The sequence below is a fragment of the Diadema antillarum genome, unplaced genomic scaffold (genome assembly GCF_040938485.1).
Source record: "Diadema antillarum isolate AM-2024a unplaced genomic scaffold, OU_Dant_1.0 seq00001346_RagTag, whole genome shotgun sequence".
Classification (NCBI taxonomy): domain Eukaryota; kingdom Metazoa; phylum Echinodermata; class Echinoidea; order Diadematoida; family Diadematidae; genus Diadema; species Diadema antillarum.
The window spans coordinates 53,674-77,245 of record NW_027272111.1 but is presented as its reverse complement, the minus strand read 5'-3'; the positions used below and the strand labels follow the sequence as shown (position 1 = coordinate 77,245).

Below are 23,572 nucleotides of genomic sequence, written 5' to 3'. Positions count from 1 at the left end.
AATCTAACCTTTTATCATGTTTTTGGAAGTTTTATGGCTCAACGTCACTTTTGACTTGTCCTGGGCCCTTAGGCCAGTGCTGATGATGAGTGGTGGCAAAGCATTGCTCTTCACTGTCATGTGTGCAAGACAGTGCTGTTTAGCAGTTTTTGGATAGTGTGGAGTTAGCCCCCACCATCACACCGTGTATGTGAGCATTTCTCCCATAGGCTTGAGATGAAACCTGTAGTTTTTCATTGGCTTTGCCTTGAGGAAAGGAATTTGTTACTACACATGCGTATGTTCGGGCCTTATCTTGGACAATGATATGACTTAACGTCTGATTTGTTGAGAAAAAAAAAAGTGAATAGTCTTTAATTGTAAAGTGTCACAATATTTTGCATTTTGGTGAGAGATGAAACACTCTGCTTAACTAATTCCTCGTGCAGTTCTGTGAGAGCCTTCAATGCCCCCCCCCCCCAAAAAAAAAAATTCTTTTTGCTGTAGACAGGAAACACACAGATTGGTAATCCGCCTGTGCGGAAGCAGTGTATTCCCTTTTAAACGGTCAACTACACGTGCCATCAAATGATATGAATAAAGCGTGCACTGATGGGCCTACAAACTCTTTTCTTATATTAACGAGGCACCTCAATGGGGTCAGCGAAACTGAACTTCTACTGAGCTCAGCCTTGATTCCTAAGCATATGTGACCCGCTACAACAAAATGGTCCTAAAGTCGCGCACGGTCGAAGCCGTGAAAATCGAGTTTGAAGTTAGAGCATCAAAATTGGTCAAAACTTACGGTTTTCTGAATTTGACAAATTATTAGAGTCTGACATGTTTTCTATCATCTGTCGAAATTTTGAAGCAAAATGATGAAAGGAAAGACCAAAAAATAGCATTTTTCTGGGCCATGTTTTTTGGCGTTTCAACGAAGCAGAAACTGGTTCGAACATATGGATTGAGCGCCACACATAGGCTCCACCCCTAACAACGACCAGAGTGATCTCATTGGTCAGTTTGCTGCTTGCTGGTAACCGAAGCGTGAAGCTCGCACACTGCCCAGTCGACTGGTGCGTGCAGGCGGGTTGCGCTATGCCTAGCTGCTTCTCCTGACATCCTGGTCACTGATTGGTCGGTGAGGAGACCGCCGACGCTGTGTTTGAATGAGCATTTCGGGGGTTGCTAGGGCTTAACTCCTATTGTCCGGAGGTGAATACTGACTTGCGTGTCTCTTGATTGTGATTGCGTCGCAAGGAGAACTTTTAGGGCGCTTTTCTCGAAACAGTGATTCCCAGACGTCTTGACATGCTCTCTTTTAAACATCGATATCTCCGCAGCTGATTATTTTTATAAGACGTGTTATATATCAATTTAAAGCAGAAAGATTAGGGAATTGTGTTATGCTATTTTCAAATAATCGACCTCGCCCGACTTTAGGATCATTTTGTTGTAGCGGGTCACATATCTTCATACAAGTTTTAAAGCAGAACAAACACACAGAAAGAAAACATATATTGATAGAAGAAACTCTAGTCTTTCTTTCAAAGTCATTTTTCTGGGAAGTGTAATACAAATATAATACACATGAATGTAGGTCCGGAATGCAGGCACTGGTATACCAGGTTCCTGCAAGGAACAGGTTAACTCAACCTTGCAACAAAGTATGTCACCTTTTCACCTTCTGTCAAATCTCATACCATCACATTCGTCACCACTCATAAATATGAATATTTAAAACGCTCATGATTCTGCTGATAAGTGCACTTTATTAAATGAATCTCAGAGTTGTCTTTACCATTGTTTTAAATCATCCCACAGTGTCGTCTGATAGACTTCCTTCTTCTCAGGAAGGACAGCAAGAAGGTCATCCTGAATGTCCTGCAGACAGGTAAAAGATGCATCATAAATATCACCACGATCCAAAGTGGAAACTCACTCACAAGATGGTCTCTTTTTGTGTCACAAGAGAACTGATGATGTGAAAGCAAGTTTGTTTACAATGTTTTGTTGCATTTGCAATTATTTAGCTATTCACGCAAGATGTGTAGCCAGTTGCAATTATGTCAATTGTGTACCTTTGAATATAGCCATTAAGCTTTAAAGTTACATGTGCTTTCTTTGTGACGATATCAGTTTCTATTGCAACTGATTGACAAATTGCTCTACATCGATGTTGACACGCACTGAATTAACCCGTTCCGTATGGGAACCTGGTGGTCTGTGTATTAAGTCTATGGGGATTTCAGAATTCAGTAGGGAATGAGTTAATCAGTATTTGGACAGTAGCCATAATAAAACAAATAGTCTGGCAGTGCATACATTTAAATGCTAGGGTAGGATTCAAACCTAAGACATCCTGGGCCCCATTTCATAAAAAGTTGATATGATAACAACTCTTGCTGGAATGTCAATTGTCATGGTAATGACAAGAATCCAGCTTCCTGATTGGCTGTTGCTATGGGAAGTTGTCATTCCAGCAAGAGTTGACATCCTAACATCTTTTATGAAACGGGGCCCTGATCTCAGCACAGGCATCTTTTCCACTAGATATCAGCAAGCTTAATTTGGTGCCCGACAGCTAATGCTGGTTCTGCCGTTTCTGTACCATGGAGACATCAGTTTCTTTTATGTGACCAAATCATCATAATTATTGTATCTCCTTCTTGCTTTGAAACAGCTTTGGTACCAGGCCAACACTGTCCCCTCTCCACCATCGCCAAGATCTTCAACAAACTCAACGAGGTGTACCAGGCGTACTTGGCTGAACACCACGGAATGCAGGTAAAAGGACAAGCCACTTTATACATGTACATGTACATGTAGATCACCTTCTCATACACACTCACAATAATGATTACATGCACACAATATAGTTTGCATTGGTACATTTAATAGAATTTAATGAATTTCGCAAAGTGCACCGTAATACCCCCAACACAACTGCAGTGTATTTTCATTTCTAATTTAGAAGCACATCAACTCTCTCTCTTGCGAAGGAGTAATACTTATTTTTCTACTGCTACAGTTCTCAATGCAGGCTCCTATGCAGGCTATTGAATGCCAATGCTGGCGTTTACCCGAGTAGAAGTAACAATTCTTTCCCCTGATGAAATATATGATATGTGACCCGCTACAACAAAATGATCCTAAAGTCGGGGGAGGTCGATTATTTGAAAATTGCATGACACAATTCCCTAATCTTTCTGCTTTAAATTGATATATAACATGGCTTATAAAAATAATCGGCTGCGGAGATATCAATGTTTAAAGGAGCGCATGTCAAGACGTCTGGGAAATCACTGTTTCGAGAAAAGCGCCCTAAAAGTTCTCCTTGCGACGCAATCACAATCAAGAGACACGCAAGTCAGTATTCACCTCCGAACAATAGAAGTTAAGCCCTAGCAACCCCCGAAATGCTCATTCAAACACAGCGTCGGCGGTCTCCTCACCGACCAATCAGTGACCAGGATGTCAGGAGAAGTGGCTGGGCATAGCGCACCCCACCAGCACGCACCAGTCGACTGGGCAGTGTGCGAGCTTCGGTTAGCGGCAAGCAGCAAACTGACCAATGAGATCACTCTGGTCGTTGTTAGGGGCGGAGCCTATGTGTGGCGCTCAATCCAAATGTTCGAACCAGTTTCTGCTTCGTTGAAACGCCAAAAAAAACATGGCCCAGAAAAACGCTATTTTTTGGTCTTTCCTTTCATCATTTTGCTTCAAAATTTCGACAGATGATAGAAGACATGTCAGACTTTAATAATATGTCAAATTCAGAAAATCGTAAGTTTTGACCAATTTTGATGCTCTAACTTCAAACTCGATTTTCACGGCTTCGACCGTGCGCGACTTTAGGACCATTTTGTTGTAGCGGGTCACATATGTGACCGTGCATCACAAAACGAACAAAAAGTCGCACACACTGATTTTGCGTGAGGACTGAAAATAAGTGAAATGGGTCAACCTAGCCGATCTTGACTTTTTCATATTTTCTGAAAGAGCAAGGCTTGTTTTACATTATGCTAAAATTTGGGATCATAAAACGGGCGGGAAAGTGTGTTTTTTAGCAGTTTATCTCGAACATTTTTGGTAGAATAGTGTGATTAGGTGTGTCTTTAGAGTCCCTTTTTTTTCATTTCTGAAAAACCTTGTACACATTCTTCACTTTCTACTCTAACAACTTTTGAAAGGATAGTGCTACTGCTTTGAAAGTTGGCGTTAATTATGGACAGAATGTGTTAATGAGGCATGCCTGATTATACAAATGATGCACAGGATAGAGTGAGTTAGTGTAGGCGTATAGTGCACTCGAGGGTATTTACGATTGTGAAACATACACAAGGCGAAGCCGAGTGCATGTTGCACTACATTGTAGATACCCGAGAGTGAGCTACGCCTCCACTAACGCCACGAAATAATCCTGTGCATCATTTGTTTTATAAAATGGGTCGAAAATTCGAAGACTAACAGCATTTGTCAGCGTTTTTCACATACTTTTGTGGGTCAAGACGTCCGAGGATGTTCGTCCCAAACATTTACGCACGTCACACTCGGAAATCCCGCACATGTAAGTACTGTACGTATAAGCGTATACGTACGCCACATGATTGTTGTGCACAAGAAAGGCCGGCTGGCAGCCCGAACGAGAAGTTGTTTACAGGATTGACAGCGCGTATGGTAGCGCGCGACGCACTTGTAACAACTGATTAAGTGCGCACTGCTAGTGTAAACATTGTGACGTCAGTGACTTTACGCTTTTTTGCAAGGCTGTGCATGATAGTAAAAATTAATGCACGCACACGTGACTCATTTCAGCGTTTCCAATTGGCTACATTCTTGAACCCATTTTATAAAAAATTCAGTTTAATCTGATAATCCCTTCATTGTTGTTACTCTGGTGGTTTACTTCCTGTTTTTTGTCCCATTCATTGCACAGCCAGCACGGTTTGGTAAAAATTAAGCGCTTGAATAGACACTGTACTTCAGAGCCTCTTTTCTCAGTTCACACTTTTCCTGAGTTTGTGCTTTCTTTCCAATATTTAGATAGGTTAGGAGTGTCCATTTGATTTGAGTTATACATCATTTTAAAGTTTAAAGTCTGTTTTTCAGAATATGGTCTTAACTAAAAATTCATGTCTTGCGACTTTTTGTTTGTTTTGTGGTGCAGGGTCACATATCTAGTATCATGTTAATGAAATTTCTTGTCTTCGACTATTTTTATTTGCTAGAACTCTATTCTGGATTTGCAACAACTACAGTTTATGTTATAGAATAGGCAGTGTTATATTTTTTTTCACACTGATATATGATGTAATGTTTGATTGATTTCTTCTTTTTTTGGGGGGGGGGTGGATGGGCTATCTTTTCACAAATTCTCAAACCTGTTTGAATTTCTAAACATTCAAAGGTTCAGTATTTTTTTGATTGATGTTATCCAGTTTTTGCTGTTATCATTGTTGTTGTTATTTTCAGTTCAGCTGTATTTCGGAAGTTACAATTGCACTGCTTGTCCACACTATGATAAGTTCACTCTATATCATTGTTTTTGTTTTTATCATACATTTTTTTTTTTCAATAGCATGTTTACAGGAATATGCAATGCTATGTTAAAACTCTTTATTTCTTAGTAATCTTCGACTCATGTCATCCTATCGTAGGGTGAAGAAGCTGCATCGACTAGGAACCAGCCCTCTGCCAGAGTTCCGGCTGCCTTGAGGGTCGTCATTGACCAATCAGACATGTACACTCATGTCCTCACCCCTGTGGCTGAACGGAAGGTGAGTCTACATAGCTGCCTCCTGCTGACTTAAAAATTCATCTTCGCTTCTCAATCAAAGAAAATTATTAAAACGGAAGAAATATTTCATGTCTGTCGAAAATACACAATGCCACGCCATTCCAAGTTCATTAATACATGTACAGCAATTTTGCAAAGACAGAATGAGTACCGGGTTGGGAATCTTTTGACCTGGTTAGTGCATATGCTATAGGGCAATTCCACGGTAACTGATGTTACGTGTAAGGATTTTCATGAAATTGTTTACCTTGTAGTTTTGTGAATGAAAGCACCTGGGGCTTGCAATTAGCATTGATGAATGAGTTCATGAGAATGAAGAAATAGGTGGAAAGTTTTTCTCTCAAACTGCATTTCTTATCACATAGCAAGTGAAAATGTGTCGGTAACTGACGTTACGGAAAAAGGACATGGGAATTTATGGTGTAGATTTAAATGGAAATATCTCATGTCCCTGACTTTTAACCTTTATGTGTTTAATATGGCAATACACTTAGGTTCTTAGGAACAGGTGTGCAAAATAATGTGCACTTTAGTTGTCTCCTTTTAGCACCATGCAAGTTTCAGTGAAGGCATGACGGTAACTGACGTTACGTAACTGACGTTACGCTTACATTTGCCATAGGGTTTACACATGCAAAATCATGATTGGGAATAGCTTTGTGATTTTTCATAATTCTGACCATTCAGAATGATTTGTTTGATATGGAGTCATACCTTGGTTCATCAGTCATAAATACACAAATGAGATGAAACATTAGTCCATTTTCTTTGTGTTCTATGAAAACTTAAAGGTAAACATGTCAGTAACTGACGTTACGTAACTGACGTTACACATACTAACCGGGGGGCCAAAAGCTAAAAACAGAGGTCGAGTTGCACTCTCTCTACAAACTAAGTAGACCATGCTTATTTTCAAGTTTTTATTGTAACAAACAACATTCCACTGGTCTACCTCAAAAAATTTGTTGCGAAAGCCTCCAAATCCAAGATGGCGTCCAAGATGGCCGCCATATTTACTGAATTTGTTATTTGAAAGATAGAATTTGATTGAAAGATCAGATTTCAACAAATGTGATGTCATATGAAAGAGAATAAAATTTTCTACAAGTTGATACCATTTTTGTGGGTTATTGTGATAAGTGGATTGAGATTTTAAGGAAAAAACACTCATTTTTTGATATTTTTCTGAAAAAAGGAAAATCATGAAAATGCTTGATTCAGCATAAATCAGAGAAACACTGAAGGATTATCTTGAAACGTTTCAAGAATTTTGTTTGACATATAATTAATATTTGGAGAAAATTAGGGGTCAGTACCGTTTTTGGTTCAGGAGTTATAATGTCTCAAACTTGAAAACTCACTATGTAAAAATGGCCACTTTAGTTGTGACAATACCTTGTTGGTCGTAAAAAGAGCCTGCGCGCACGAAGACTATTACACGCACCACTGACACTGGCGCTTATAGCAGTGCCAGTGGTGCGTGTAGTAGTCTTGGCAAACGCAGACATTTTCTTTGACAAACAAGGGTCTGTGCCTGCAAACTAACTTTTCATACCAAGTGATAGCTCAGGTGACGCTGATTGATATTATTTCAAAGTGGATTGTTCTGAAGCAGATGAGATGAAGTAAAAATATCTTTCAAATAGAGGTAGAAGCTTGAAACAACCTTGCTATAGAAAGTTTAAAACAAAATCTGGATCAATCACTCAAAAAATTCAAGATTGCAGGCCATCAAAGCTGACATAGTGTATTGCGCCAAAGTAAATGTATCATTTCGATTTTGATACAATTTTGTCTGTTTTGCTGTCTATTTATATGGTTTTTATATATTCTGAACATTTTAATGCTATTTCAAACCATCTTAGGTTTTTACGGAGACATTTTTTTTCAGAATGCACCATGAATATTTCTCTAAAAAGTAAAAAAAAAATTAAATTAAAAATGTTAATGAAAACCATGCAGAAATTAACATCTTTCCCATGTAATCAATATTTGGAGAAAATTAGAGGTCAGTATTGTATTTGGTTCAGGAGTTATAATGTCTCAAACTTGAAATCCCATTTTACATAATATGCATTTACACGCATCTGTTCCCAAAGACTTCACAGAGGGTCAACTCCAAGATCGGGCTTACTTTTCGAGTTCCACTCTCTCTATAAACAAGACCATACATAATATTAAGCATACTAAGCAATGTTCCGTAAGTACACCTCAATAGATTTGTTGCAAAAACCTCCAAAGTACAGGTGCGGTCCAATAGGGCCGCCATTTTTATTGAAGTTAACATTTCAAACATAAAATTTGATAGAGACATTGGATTGCAACACATTTGATGTCATATGAAGTAGAGTAAAACTTCCTAAAAGTTGATACCACTTTAGCTGTGTATTGTGATAAATTGGGGGGGGGGGGGGGATCCATATTTTTATATTGTTTAGAAAAAAGGAAGACATGTGAAAATGCATGATTTAGTATTTATCAAAGAAGAACTGAAGAATTATTTTGAAACCTGCGATTGAGATTGAGATTTACTGAGATTGAGACATAATTCATATTTCTGGAATTACAGGCAATATCATACACTATTGACAAGTTAACGTCTAAAACTTGAAAAAAAAAATTACATTTAGGCATTATAAATTTTGCATACAATGTGTTTACATGGTCACATGTAATACTGTAACGGTCTAGTGACTTGCAAGAACCTGCAAACTAACTTTTCATGCCAAGTGGTAGGTGACGCTGATCGCTATTACTGTAGCATTTCATCATAGTAGATTGTTCTGAGGCAGATAAGATTGAACAGAAAGTATTTTCCAAAAAGAGATAGGAGCTTGGAATTTGGCACAAATTTTGCCAATGTGTAATATTTAGCGATAAAAATAGTATCAACACAAAATTCAAGATGGCGGTAATTAATCGAGGTTGTCGTTCAAGGCATTATTTGCCATTAGTGCACGTAAAGCAAAAACCCAGCTTTACTTAATTCCTCAAACTAGTTCTAAACTGTGTGTTAGGGATAGAACAACTAATGTACAAACTGAAATCAGTATAATTAATGCTAAATATTGTTAGATATACTAAATAGATCTGATAAGAATGTTTTTTTTTTTATATACTAAATTGCCAACAGTTATGGCTATGGTTTCCTGAAAAGCAATGATGATATCTCCGTATGTTTTAGGCTTTATTATAATTTTTTTACATGGTAATGTTTTGTAATACAACTAACCTGCACATATAAATCGAATGTGATGTCTCTCCCAATGGTAGAATACCTTTAGTGAGTTGCGTCAAAGTTAAATCTCAACTTATAACTTATAATTTGATATATTTTTTAAATCTTCTTATATTGCTGTCTATTACATGTTCCTATACATCCGAACGATATTGTGCTAGTGTAAACCATATTGAGGGTCTTTTTTTTTTTTGGGGGGGGGGGGGGGCGGTGGAGCTCATTCCAGTGTTAGGGTAAGGCCCAATCTTTGATAAAAAAGAAATGCTTCTGTATCAAAGATATGCTTTTTTACTTGTATGTTACTCTGCTGTTGTAGAAACGCCTGAATGATGATGGTATATGTGTAATAATGTCTGATCCGTAGATTCCTTGAAAGCCCTTCTGATCCGAACCTCCCCCCCCCCAAAAAAAAAAAAAAAAAAAAATCCGACATGGCGGCAATTTCTCAACTTTGTTGTGCGAAATGTGTTGTGCGAAATTACTTTTCAGTATATTGTTCGAATAAAATTGTCCAAATTGATTATTCGTGTTGTATACTTCAGTATTCACATTTACAAATAAGCATAATGAAATTGTATTTTCTGTTACCAGATTTTTCTTACATTGTTTTTAGGCTGATTTCATGTGGGTTGTAGTGTCACAATTGATCTGAGCTTATGCCATTGGTAGATGCTTTCCCATATTAGATATCAGGATCACTCGAGAGTGAAAATGTTCATTTTCATTCATTTTAGAGTGACCTCGGGGATCACTCGAAGAGTGACAAGTGATCCCTAAGGCAGGGCTCGACACTAACGGTGGTCCGGTGGCCCGGGGCCACCAAAAAACGCACGTCGGGCCACCAAAATGTCAGAAATGAAGAACATAGGTGGCCTGATCGGGCCATCAAAAAAGATCGGATATTTGCCTTTGGGCCACCAAAAATAAAAGTTAGTGTGGAGCCCTGCCTATTAAGGTCACTCTAAAATGAGTGAAAATGAACATTTTCACTCAAAAGTCACTCCAATTTCACTCTAAATTCACCGTTTTCTTGTTATTCACTCCTCACATCAAAAGCAAAAACTTCCACTCGATTTAGTTTTTTTTTTTTCTTTTACGGAGAGTAGAATATCACTGGTTCTAAAAATGTGTCCATAAAAACCTATGTCGGTTTAAGATAGCACAACAGACAAAATTGTATCAAAAACGAAATAATACATTTACTTTGGCGCAATTTTATACACTATGTCAGCTTTGATGGCCTGCAATCTTGAATTTTTTGAGTGATTGATCCAGATTTTGTTTTAAACTTTTTATGGCAAGGTTGTTTCAAGCTTCTTCCTCTATTTGAAAGATATTTTTGCTTCATTTCATCTGCTTCAGAACAATCTACTTTGAAATAATAGCAATCAGCGTCACCTGAGCTACCACTTGGTATAAAAAGTTAGTTTGCAGGCACAAACCCTTGTTTGTCAAAGAAAATGTCTGCGTTTGCCAAGACTACTACACGCACCACTGGCACTGCTATAAGCGCCAGTGTCAGTGGTGCGTGTAGTAGTCTTGGCGCGCGCAGGCTCTTTTTACGACCAACAAGGTATTGTCACAACTAAAGTGGCCATTTTTACATAGTGAGTTTTCAAGTTTGAGACATTTTAACTCCTGAACCAAAAACGGTACTGACCCCTAATTTTCTCCAAATATTAATTATATGTCAAACAAAATTCTTGAAACGTTTCAAGATAATCCTTCAGTGTTTCTCTGATTTATGCTGAATCAAGCATTTTCATGATTTTCCTTTTTTCAGAAAAATATCAAAAAATGAGTGTTTTTTCCTTAAAATCTCAATCCACTTATCACAATAACCCACAAAAATGGTATCAACTTGTAGAAAATTTTATTCTCTTTCATATGACATCACATTTGTTGAAATCTGATCTTTCAATCAAATTCTATCTTTCAAATAACAAATTCAGTAAATATGGCGGCCATCTTGGACGCCATCTTGGATTTGGAGGCTTTCGCAACAAATTTTTTGAGGTAGACCAGTGGAATGTTGTTTGTTACAATAAAAACTTGAAAATAAGCATTGTCTACTTAGTTTGTAGAGAGAGTGCAACTCACTCGTTAAGAAAGCGACTTTTTGGGGTTTGGCCCTCCGGTTATACTTTGCCATGGGGTTTACAGAGAACTAATTTCTTTAACAGGTTATTATACTGCTGCAATATACCAGTATCAATCCCATGCAACTACTTAAACAAATTAAAACAAAATCTAAAGACACAAATGGGTTGGGTCCTTAGGGGGCAACCCCCCCCCCCCCCCCCCCCCATGCCATAACACAGTTGGGCAAAAATAAAGTAAATGCACAAGAGGATATTTCTTGACATTTGTCTTAAGATTGAATTCTAATTCAACATTTATGATTACACAGAGCTATTAATAGATTAAGCAGTTCCAAGTATAAATACATGCATAATTGACATGACTAAGGGTTTTTTTTTTTTTTTTTTATTTAATGAACAGGAAATTTTCTATATCTAGAGTGCTCCACCCATAATACCTTTACACAAAACATGGATATTTTTTTGCTTGAAAAAAAAAAATCAAAAAATCAAAATATATTTCAGGTCATGGGGAAAACACACTTATCAACTCATAAATATGCATAAATATGTATGAAATCTATTGTGATATATTTCTTCTCCTTTTCTTTATTTTACTCCTTCTCCTTCAAGGCATTGTTAGGGCCATAAATAAAAAAAAGGTCTCCATCATCAATCTATTAAATGAAAAGTGTAGCACTTTTAATATTTCTCTGTGAAGAAGAAAAATAAATGCTTTTTTGGTCAAAAGAGCATTATTGGTTTACACTATTCCTTGCTTGAAGTAATTGAACTGGTTTTCTTTTCCTTTACACTGATATATCACGGCTTGCAAATACATTCCAGATACCAAGAAATCGGACTTTGCAACGAAAGAATTCTAAGATCAATATAAAAAAAAAAAAAAATCTTCCTGTTCATAATTATCATGTATTGTATTACAAAATATCCCTGCATGAATAGAATAAAGTAATCAACAAATACACACTGTATGAACAATTTTTTTTAAACCCTAGAATCCCCTCTCACTTTGAGCAACATCAGTGTCAAGTTTCAAACAGTAATGAGTACATGCCTTACGTACCATAATACAAGATGCGTCATGTTAACTACACCAGACATTTAAGTGCAAGAGAAGAAATATCTGTTTGTGCATTTGCCTTGAGGTAGAAACTTCACTAAGTTTCCAGAAAAAAAAAAGAAAAATGCTGGCAAAAGCAAACATTGGTGAAGATTGTAGCTGTTGGTATAAAGCTGTGCACAAGTTTGCACGTTAACCACCTTTTCTATAAAAAACAATCATGTCACTGATTAGGCCTACAAACTTTGGTAGCTTTATCATCCCATAGGACTGGGAATGTACTAATTTGAGTGCATATACTGCATGTGGCAAACTAAACTTCCAGATGATTTAGCCTTAAACTTGTGCTGAATCAAAAATCGAAAGCTCAAGCCCCCTCCCCCCCCCCAAAAAAAAAAAAGATAATCATGGTAAATGAATGAATAAATAAATTTAGAAATAAAATAAAATGAAAAAAAAATATATTCATGGACATACCATGGTAATGACGTCATTCCCTATGAAAGGGATTGCTGCTCTTTGTTGTAAGTTGACTTCCCAGATGTATTGAAATGGCCAAGAGTAAAAAATTTTGCCTCAGTTATAATTACTGTCATGGTAACTGACGTTACATACTCGTGTATGACGTTTCGGTAACTGACGTTACACATTTTGTAGTGATCATTTTGACTCTCCAGTATGCCAAGTATCCTTATTTCTGATATTGAAATGAAGGCATATGGGCATACATTAGAAATCCCAAGTTACATCATAAAGCTCACTTTCTTTGATGAATAAAGTTAAAAATTCCTTGTTTTTGGTAACTGACGTTACATCCATCATTGTCAAAGTAATTAAAAGTTTTTATCAATTTCTTTAAAGCAACCAGCTTTTTTTTCTATCATGTGGTAAAAGACTTCTCTGGTAACTGCATACATATGACAGATTGTTGTTTAGAGTACTAATAAAGTGGATATACAGAGAGTAAGTTATGCCACAATCCACTCTTTTCACCATTGAGTTATAGGCATATTTTGGCAGCCATTTTGAAAATCAAAATGGCCACTTTTATTGAAAAACATAATGATTCTTAAAACTTCAACTCAAGTACTGTCTGAAAATGTATGGTGTTTGAAACAAATATCATTTTGAATTTTTGGCACCTGTGTCCTAGTTACCGTGGAATTGCCCTATATCATTTCTCCAACATCATCATGCAAGTGCAAAAATACATAAAGTGGCTTCTATTTTACTATTGCAGCTTCATGATCTGCTCCAACATAGATAGTTTTTTTTAAGGCCTTTGGGGGAAAATGCCTCAGTTTTCTTTAGGATGTTCCCAGATTGCTCTTTCAAACAGAATAATTTGTACTATGCATATTCAACTTTCCTAAAATCATCACAATTGAATGGTATGTCAATAGTAGGTATGATATTTGTATGAATGACATTACTTCTAATTCTTACTACAGTACAGTCAACCTCACCTAGAATATGAAGAAGAGAAGAGTATATGAAAAGACCTTCAGGATAGACAGCTATTCGACTTATGCAAGGTTGACTGTATATTACTGATGATAATGTAAATAATCATATCAATAATAATGATAATGAGGACTGACAATGTAATGCTAACTCCATGTCATACACAAGTGTAAGATACTCAAAGCACAGATACGTTATTTTATGCCACAATCTTAATACCATCATCATACCTACCCCATGCCACCTGTACTGTATTCAATATCCTATTCATGTACTAATGCTTTTGACACCCTTTGGGGCCTCCATTAGCACATTTAAAATTCTCAACCAATGCTACACTTCATGTCATGAGCTCATAAAGGTTCAGTTTTCCCTATAGTATTATTCACCATTTCCTTCTCCATATTATCACTACTGGTTTTGACATTCTGCGAAGTTATATCCTCATCCCCCCCCCCCCCCTTGATATACAAATGTAGGGACACCTAACTTAAACAAATTGCCATACACAGGTTTATGTCAGAAAGAGAGCTATGTAGATACCATTCTTTCTCCAAAAGGGTGACAGGGAAAGTGGAGGGGGGTGGGGGCATTTAAAGAGGATTTATTTTATCATAAAGGTATTACATGGATTACTTCTGTTCCTCTCTTTTCTTTCTTGTTTTTCTGTATTGATAGCGATGTTGAAAAGGGGAGCGAGCCTGTGCTGTGAATTACCTGATGATACATTATAATATTTATATTGCATGTTGGAATTGACCAATTAAGAAATGTGTCAGTGTAAATGGAGAGTATAGAAAGGTATGGTTGTTTATGTGATCACACACCCCCACCCCACCCCACCCCCTCAAAAATAGCTAAGATCATATTGTTAGATAGACAAGCTCCTGTTTTTGTATGAACAGTTAGGACGTACAGTGGACTCCCGTCATAAAGAAGTCCTCGGGACTGGCAGTTTTGGTTCATTATTTCGAAATGTCGTTATAACCAAACAAATAAACAATAAAAATACATACAATGTTGCGGCCTGAATTTTTGCTTCGTTGTAACCGGAATTTGGTTATAACCGTGTTCAATATAGCAGGAGTGCACTGTAAAAGAAAAATAAAGTAAATGATAACGATAACATTGTCAATCACTCAGCATAGCAAAGCAATGATTACAGCAGGTCTATTCATCATTTCTCTGTAATCACCCATATTTGTTGTGTGTGTTCATAATTTTAAAACTTTGTCATTTGTTCGGCTTCCAAAGATAAGGATGAAGGTGAGTGATTTCCTCTGCCATCCTACTATTTAAAATCTGACCTGCTGCTGATTCTCCTTAAGCCCGCCGCACACTATACGACTCACGACTATACAACCTTAAGACCATAAGACCAGGGCCCCATTTCATAAAGAGTTGATATGATAGCAACTCTTGCTGGAATGGCAATTGTCATGGTAATGACAAGAATCCAGCTTCCTGATTGGCTGTTGCTATTGGAAATTGCTATTCCAGCGAGAATTGCTATCTTAACATCCTTTATGAAATGCACATTATACAACCTGACCTTACAACTAGGCTTAGGCCTACGGCCGTTCTGGCTTTAGTAGGTTACCAATGAGTATAGAAGTGCACACAGTGCGCATTGCGTGCCCTTCTATGCTCTTTGCATAATACTCTATCGTGATTGGCTGAAAGCTCACGACCGGTCGTGGAAATTCAACATGTCTCATCTCTACAACTGGCACTAAGACCCAGTCGTACAACTGAAAACTGGCAAGACTGGTGACGTCGCACTTTCAGTCTTAAGGTCGTATGACTGGTCCAATCGTATAATGTGCGGCAGGCTTAAAGTGCACTGCTTGCTTGTACACCTCACTTGACCTTCCTCTTGTGAAGATGTCCTTGTTATTCACTTACCCTCTCCCAACCCTCTCCAATCACCAGCTAACCCCTCCCTAAGCTATACTGTGTTCCTTGTACTAGTAAAAGTGCAAATTTTCACGCATTTTGTTCGACAAGAAACTAGTACAAAAATAAAGGCATCAATTTTTCATTTGTTTTGTTTTGTTTTTTTTTTGGCTTTTCATAGTAACACTTTACGATTTGATTCTGTAGAATTAACAACATGTGAAAATCATGTACCCGATCGAGTGGAAAAAAAATACTCACCCAACAACTAATTTGTTGTGGAAAAGCTTATTGAGGCAAAGTTATCATGATGTTTCAAGTCAAGCCAAAGTATCTAATAACTACCCCCCCCCCCCCAAAAAAAAAAAAAAAAGAGGAAAAAGATTCAAGCAAATCAAAAATATATAAAGAACAATATGCTCCTGGTCTTCTGGTGTAAATTAATCAAACAAAATTCACATTTTTTTTTTTCTTTTTCTTTAGCTGTGTTTGCTTTCAGTTGATCAGCTGCTGTCACATGTGATATGGTGTGTACAAATTTTACAAGCCACCTTCAATGCTTCCAAGGGAATGCTTGTGGTGAAACGCATTTTATGGAACTAAATCAGATTTTTTTTTTTTTTTGTTGCTTTGCTGTGCTCTTAACTGTACAGTTAAACTTTAACCTTTTATGTGCTGTGGTGCTAACCCACTAGTGCGACAAGTATCTAGGGACTTTTTAGATCAGATGAATAAGAGTAGTTGACTAAAAAAAAAAAGAAATAAAGAAATTATAACAATAATCAGGGTTGCTAGAAGATTGTGTGAGCAATGGAGTCAGTCGTATACAAATGTATGCAATACAGTACTGACAGATCAATGATTTGGGTAGAGATGGCGATTGTATATTGACTGTAAAGAAAACAACACTGTCGTATGATTTGTGATGCATCATTACAAAAGCCATATTATGTCAGGAAAATAAATTATTTGGTTTTTGGCAGACATTAATTCGTCAGATGCTAAGCTTTGAATGGATGCAGTAAACAATGTGCTGTACTTCATTACAAGGAATATATATATATATTTTTTTTTTTAATCAAAAGTTAGAAAAAGGTTATACTGCCAAAGTTGGCTTTTCACACATTTTTCATCCTTTTGTGATCTCCGACTTTAAAGGACAAGTTCACCTTCATAAACATAAGGATTGAGAGAATGTAGCAATATTAGTAGAACACATCATTGAAAGTTTGAGGAAAATCAGACAATCCGTTCAAAAGTTATGAATTTTTGAAGTTTTTGTGCAGTACCCGCTGGATGAGAAGACTACTGCAGTGTATGAATAACTTAGATGTCACATGCGTACAACAATATAAGGAAAATATAAAGAGAATTTCACAAAATTCCATCTTTTCAAAAAAGTACACATTCCCCTGACTCGTTACCGACAAATGTTATGGGTAATATTATTCCCCCTGCCTTTAGAAAGAGGCAAGTCAAGTGCTCTTTTATTATGTGAAAAAAATTGAGAATATGTTGAATTTTCTTTTACATTTTCTTTATACTGTTGTACGCATATGACTCACAAGTTGTAGTAGTCTCCTCATCCAGCGGTTCCAACACAAAAATTTAAAAAATTCATAACTTCTGCATCGATTGTCCAATTTTCCTCAAACTTTCACTGATGTGTTCTACTAATATTGTTGCATTTTCTCAATCCTTATGTTTATGAAGGTGAACTTGTACTTTAAATAGGTAAAGTGATGATGCACCACATTTGTACACATACACTGTTAATGTAGCATTCTGTCCATCTGAGGCAAGTTAAGTTTTTGTGGTGTGAAAATGTACATGTGTACTTCATAAGGACAATAGTGAAAGGACAACCACTTTTGATTACTAGCTGTATACTGTATACTGTAGACACAACTTTCAAAAACGAACTGTATACTGTAAAACGAGGAATATTTGTGTGCATTTTGATTTTGCGAATATCGAGAGCCCCAAGATTTGCGAAACTAAAATGCACGCGAAAGTTCTTGCTTACACTATATGCATTGAATGCCACTGGCAGTTTGCAAAAATTTCATGCCGCGAATATATCATGTCTTACAGTACACTGTACTTTCTATTTTCCATGTTGTTCTTTGACTACCTTACAGGACATGAATCACAAGTTCTTGGTGGCAGTTTTGGTTGAATACATTCGCTCACTCAACCAGTATCAAATACCTGTTCAGGTAGACAAATTTTTTTCCCAGGATTTTTACTTTTATTTTTGTTTTTTAATTCAGTGTATGATCTACTTCAGGTTAATGAAATGAATATAAGTTCAGTCCATTCAATATTTTCCCTGCATTTTCTCTTTTCCTTTTTTTTTTCAAATCTAACCCAGAGTCCTGACAATGAGCAGTATGAGTAGCAGCAGTGCTATCGTTGTTATTCTCATCGTCATCACCTTTTTTCTTCGTCATCATCACAAACAATGTAATTGACACCGTGACAACAAAGATAATCCAGTTTCATTGTGTCACGACAAATGTAGCTTTTGTATTGCAACCCCATTGCTTAAAAAGAAGAACTGGGTTTGCTGTCCGTTTAAAATGTATTGCCCATTTCTATCTTTCAGTCAAAGAGAGTTAACATATTTGTGAATAGTCTCAAGTACACATGTGTATTCCATACGTTTGTTTGATTTTTATTTTTTTTTTAGAAACGGAGAGTATGAGCTGTTTTTGTTATGGTGAAATTATTTTGTCTTTCAAGGGATAGATATGTGGTGTATTTCTGGTGTTTTGAATTTTTGTTGCAAAGTTTTTGCAAGTCAACAGTATTCAAGACATTAAAATTCACAGATATGTTAGTGTTGTCTCCCATAGCACAATTTAATTAACCTTGTTCCAAGATCACATGCCCAAAGTTCTTTCTTCAAAAAGAACAAAAACACATCTTTGTCACTTGATTCTTTCAATGTGGTTTTCAATCACAAATTCAACTGCTCATAAATTCTTTATAATAATCCTGTCTTTGCAACAACAACAACAACAAACAAAAAACAATGTATAGATACCTGTGAAATGTATTTCCAATCTTGGATTCACCCATGCAGCACTTCCTCTATGAGCTGGTGATCAACACACTGGTCCACCACAATTGCTTCTACCAGCTGCACCAGTTCCTGCAGTACCACGTGCTTAGCGACTCCAAGCCCATCGCCTGCCTGCTCCTTTCGCTGGAGAGCTGCTACCCTCCTGCCTATCAGCTGGCTCTTGACATGCTCAAGGTAAGACTTGCGTCAGTCTCCTCACAGGCTCAAGTTTACATTTGTGCCAAAGTAAAGTCCTCTTGTTCTGGATGTGAAGAAGGTAAGGCTTGTTCATGCTCAAGGTAAGACTTGTATTAGTCTCCTCGATGTGGGAAGGCTCAAGTTTAGATTTGTGCCAAAGTAAAGTCCTCTTGTTTTGAATATGAGTAAGGTAAGGCTTGTTCATGCTCAAGGTAAGACTTGCATCAGTCTCCTTGCAGTGGAAAGGCTCAAGTTCACATTTGTGCCAAAGTAAAGTAGTCTTGTTTAAGATATGAATAAGGTAAGGCTTGTTCATGCTCAAGATATGACTTGCATCAGTCTCCTTGCAGTGGAAAGGCTCAAGTTTACATTAGGTGCTAAAGTAAGTCCTCTTGTTTTGGATATGAATAAGGTAGGGCTTGTTCATGCTAAAGGTAAGACTTGGGGTCAGTCTCCTTGCAGTGGAAAGGCTGAAGTTAACTCTTGTGCCAAAGTAAAGTCCTCTTGTTAAGGTAAGGCTTGTGTCACAGTGAGTGAGGGGGGGGGGGGGGGGTTGAATCAACCCCCCCCTCGACATTTTTCGCGACTACTCCGCTGCGCGAAATTTTTTGACAGCGCATCTTTTGACACCATTTTCGCGAAAATCGCGCATACCGTTACAACGCTGCATAACGTTTTATATATGCCTGTCAGACCGAAAATGGCTCAAAAACGTGATTTTGTGTATAAAGTCTATGCAAATGGAGTTTTCTCTTCTTATTCATAAAGATATGATTATTTTCACTTTTTTAAGCTGAAACTAATTAATTTTAGCATAATTATGCTCAATATAGGTTCTGTCATAAATTTTGCGGAAAAAATGATAAAACAAAAGGTCGAAAAACAAGGAAATACATAAGAAATTCATAAAACAAGAAAATACATAAGAAATTGACTTTGATACCAAATTTTTTTCTCAAGTACATTGTTAGGAATGCTACAAAGAATGTTTTCACCAAAAATTAGGATTCTAGGAGCTTTAATTTCTGATTTAGAGCAAAATGTATGATTTTATGCATATATTAGCATAATTAATTATTATGACGAAAATTTCCATTTCTTTATGTATAGCTTAGTAGATTACGCCACAGGTAATGCACGTGCCAAATTTCATGGCGATTGCGCGATCGACAGCCGAGATCTCATGGGGGGGTTGAACCAACCCCTCCCCAGCCACAGAACACCCAAAAAAGCCCGGCCTGGTTAGGGTTAAGGCTTGTGTCGTAGTGAGTCCATTTGTACTGGACATCAAAGTACAGGTAAGGCTTGCCTCACATGTCATTGCCCCGGAAACACCCAAAGTAAGGCTGATGTCATAGCACATTGTAAGTCCCCCTTGTAATGGACTTGCTCACTTATTGTCGTAATTCCCCTCATTCTGGACATGCTCAAGGTAAGGCTTTTGTCAGAGTAACTCCCCTTGTGCTGGACATGCTCAAAGTATTCAAGACTTGTGTCAGATTGTCTCCTTGCACTGGACATGCTCAAGTTTAAACTTCTTGTTAGAGTATTCAAGTCCCCTTGTGCTAGACATGCTCAATCTAAGGCTTGTGCCGGAGTAAATCCGCTGCACTCAGACAATGGAGTAGCAATTGATAGCAGGAGTTTGACTCACTCAATAGAGAGAGGGGAGACTTTTATATCAAAGTGATTTGATAGCTATGATTTGTGACTTTTGATGTTTGTAGGTTGTAAAGAGACATTGTGTTTCTCCCTCCATTACAGTTTTTGTACATACATGACAGTGATTCTTTCCCAAGGGCCCAAACATTAGCAAGTAAAGAGGACTGTTTTCCCTTCCTCCTCATTATTTTTCATTCAACACAAGTTTAACTTCAACTTCATCTTTATTCAAAACCAAACATATTTTAGGCCCTCTCAAGAAGTAAGACTCGTGAGTAGGGCCCTATACAAAGAACAGAACTTGGGACTCAATGGCACAATGGGCAATAGGCATTGATGTCAAGTGACAAGGAAATGATATGTCATAATCAAATAATTAGTAATTAACCCGTTCCATACTGAATTCTGAAATCCCCATAGACATACGTAATACACAGGCAACCAGGTTCCCCACAGAACAGGTTAATTGGATCAGTTGCTGAGACCACAGACTACAGACCAAAATTGCATGCAAGTTCACACATTAAGTGTGCAACATGGCAAGTATGTATACATGAGGACAAACCCTATTGAACATACAATGTACATATACAATGTAACTATATAATTACAATGTAAAAGGTTAAACTTCTTCAAGAATGAAAGCTATATAAACACATACACATACAGACACACATCCACGCCACACAGAATACACATAACTAGGCTGTGAAATGCATTCTTGTCACTCTAATTGCAGCAAAAACTTCAAAGTGTTATCATAACACACACATACTTCTAAAGGAACTGATTAGCTTTTGTCTGCATTATTATTATCATTTTTTTTTCATACTCCCAGAGGCTAACGACAGCCAATGAGGAGATCATCGAGGTCCTCCTCTCCAAGAACCAGATCCTGGCGGCGCTGCGGTTCCTGCGCAGCGTGGGCGGGGCGGACAGCGCCTCCGCCAGGAAGTTCCTGGAGGCGGCCATGAATGCCAGCGATGACATGCTCTTCTTCACCGTCTTCAAGTTCTTTGAGCAGAGGAACCTGAGACTCCGGGGAAATCCCTTGTTTGTACCAGGTGGGTTTCTTTTTTCTCCTCCAGGTACCATACCCTCCTCCGTTCATACTTATCTGTATCAGGGCAATAACCCCTCGAGGACAATTACCCTCCGGCTAAATACTGGTTAGTGATAAGGTTAGAGTAAAGATTAGGGTTGGGGTTTAAGGTTTAGGGTTAGAATTTAGGCTATAGTTAGGATTAGGTTTAGGGTTAGGGTCAGAGGAAGGGTCTAGACTCTGGGGTAATTGCCTAGATCCCACTAGTCACTACGTTGAGGATAAAACTCTGGAGTAAGTTCCCTAATACAGCAGAAGAAGTATGTATGACCATATGGAAACATTTTTATTTCTTCTTTTATATTCTGTTTCGGTTTTGCTTTGCTGTTTGCTTTAACTCTTTGTGTGCTTCGGTCAATGGTTTGCCAAGTTTGCATGCTTGCATACTGTTTTTGCTCTATTCCTCAAAGCAATTTGTTTTGAATACCCGTTGTTTGCAAAAAAGGATAGCCAAAAGTTTGTCATGAAATTTACATCACAGCAAAGTTTGCAATTTTCTCTGCAATTTTGCTGTACTGCATTCTTAGTGTAAACATTTCTATAACAAGTTACAAGGCTTTGAAAAAAGTATGATTTCTAATAGTGCCCTTGCACTTCAGTATCAAAATAATGTGGCACAGACAAGGTCTACATCGTGTCACGCAAAGAGTGTATAATACACATATTACTATTCATATTCCCATTATCATGCAAAATTTGTGCCAGACACCACCGGTATGGTGTTAAAATGCTGAAATCACTGCCAAACGTGCGTTGCTATATGCTATTTTGGTCTGCTAGTGGTTTGCAGCCTACCTGTTGGAATGCTCTTTACATGAACAGTCTTAAAAAATGCTTTGTGAACTAGGGTATTAAGAGGACACCTACCGCTCCTTTAAAGCCGTTGTCTTTGTTTTCACCCTTATATCATCGATGCAGGGGAACACTGCGAAAAGTACGTCCACCTCTTCCAGCACAAGTTTGGTTCGGAGAGCTTCATCCCCGTGTCATGACAAGATCCCCAGTTTGGAAGGTAGAGGGGTCATCACCTCCAGTGAATCCCCAATCTGTGAGAGGGGGGCCCACCGTGTGTCCTGAAGATACCACTTTGATCTCGCAATATTATTGTCATGCTACTTGGTGGCTGATATTGCTGTTGGATGGTTGCTGCGAAGGTGCCTCGCGTGGGATGCAGAATGCTGTTGGTACTGTAGGAGTGAAGTCTTGGGCTGATAGCAGTGAACATGTATCTGTAGACTTCCTGTGTTATTATCAGATTTTATATGCAAAAGGAACTGCTGGAACTGCTGGTATCGGTGCGCTGTGTGGAGGAAACCTAGGATATGTTTGTGCAATTTTTGTCGAGAGAGAGAGATAGATGTAACTATTACTGTATATGGAGGGATACATCAAATCATATATACCTTGATGATGATGAAACAGCATTCATACATATATCGCCATTTATCTGTAGAAACATTCAATTGGATCCCACGATGTGACACATCATTCACAAAGTTGCTGGAAAGGATAAGTGTTCAGTTCAGACTATACCTTCTTTTCAGAGTCTTGGTGGCTGATATTCATGAAATGTGCACAAAATTGAAGGAAATGTACAAAATTTGCCAATTTGAGGCATAGATATTAACATTGATTTGCTTATTAAGTGTGTTGCCAATTTGAAAATTGGTTAGGCCTATATCATGAAGCAATTTTATAGGCTTTGGGTAATTCTGCAACAGAGGTAGACAGTGACATAATTAAAGGACAAGTTCACCTTCATATACATGTGGATTGAGTGAAGGTAACAATGTTACAGTAATAGAACACATCAGTGAAAGTTTGGGGAAAATCGGACAATCCGTTCAAAAGTTATGAATTTTTAAAGTATCTGCGCAGTCACTGCTGGATGAGAAGACTACTACAGTGTATGATGTCATATGCGTACAACGATATAAAGAATATAAAAAGAGAATTCCACAAAACTTCACTTTTTGAATAAAGTGCACATTTCCTCGACTTGTT

General features: G+C 37.6%; 1 protein-coding gene across 1 annotated transcript in view; it reads left to right on the top strand.

The window, feature by feature from the left end:
* LOC139708518 (regulator of MON1-CCZ1 complex-like) overlaps nt 1-21,721 on the top strand; it is a 34,505-nt gene extending 12,784 nt beyond the window's left edge. Inside the window, exons 13-18 of the mRNA XM_071620459.1 lie at nt 1,804-1,873; nt 2,663-2,766; nt 5,640-5,759; nt 17,681-17,758; nt 18,628-18,801; nt 21,305-21,721. Of these exons, the coding sequence (XP_071476560.1) occupies nt 1,804-1,873; nt 2,663-2,766; nt 5,640-5,759; nt 17,681-17,758; nt 18,628-18,801; nt 21,305-21,640 (882 nt within the window). The 3' untranslated portion in view covers nt 21,641-21,721. The remainder of the gene's footprint in view (nt 1-1,803; nt 1,874-2,662; nt 2,767-5,639; nt 5,760-17,680; nt 17,759-18,627; nt 18,802-21,304) is intronic.
* Nucleotides 21,722-23,572: the final 1,851 nt, after the last annotated feature.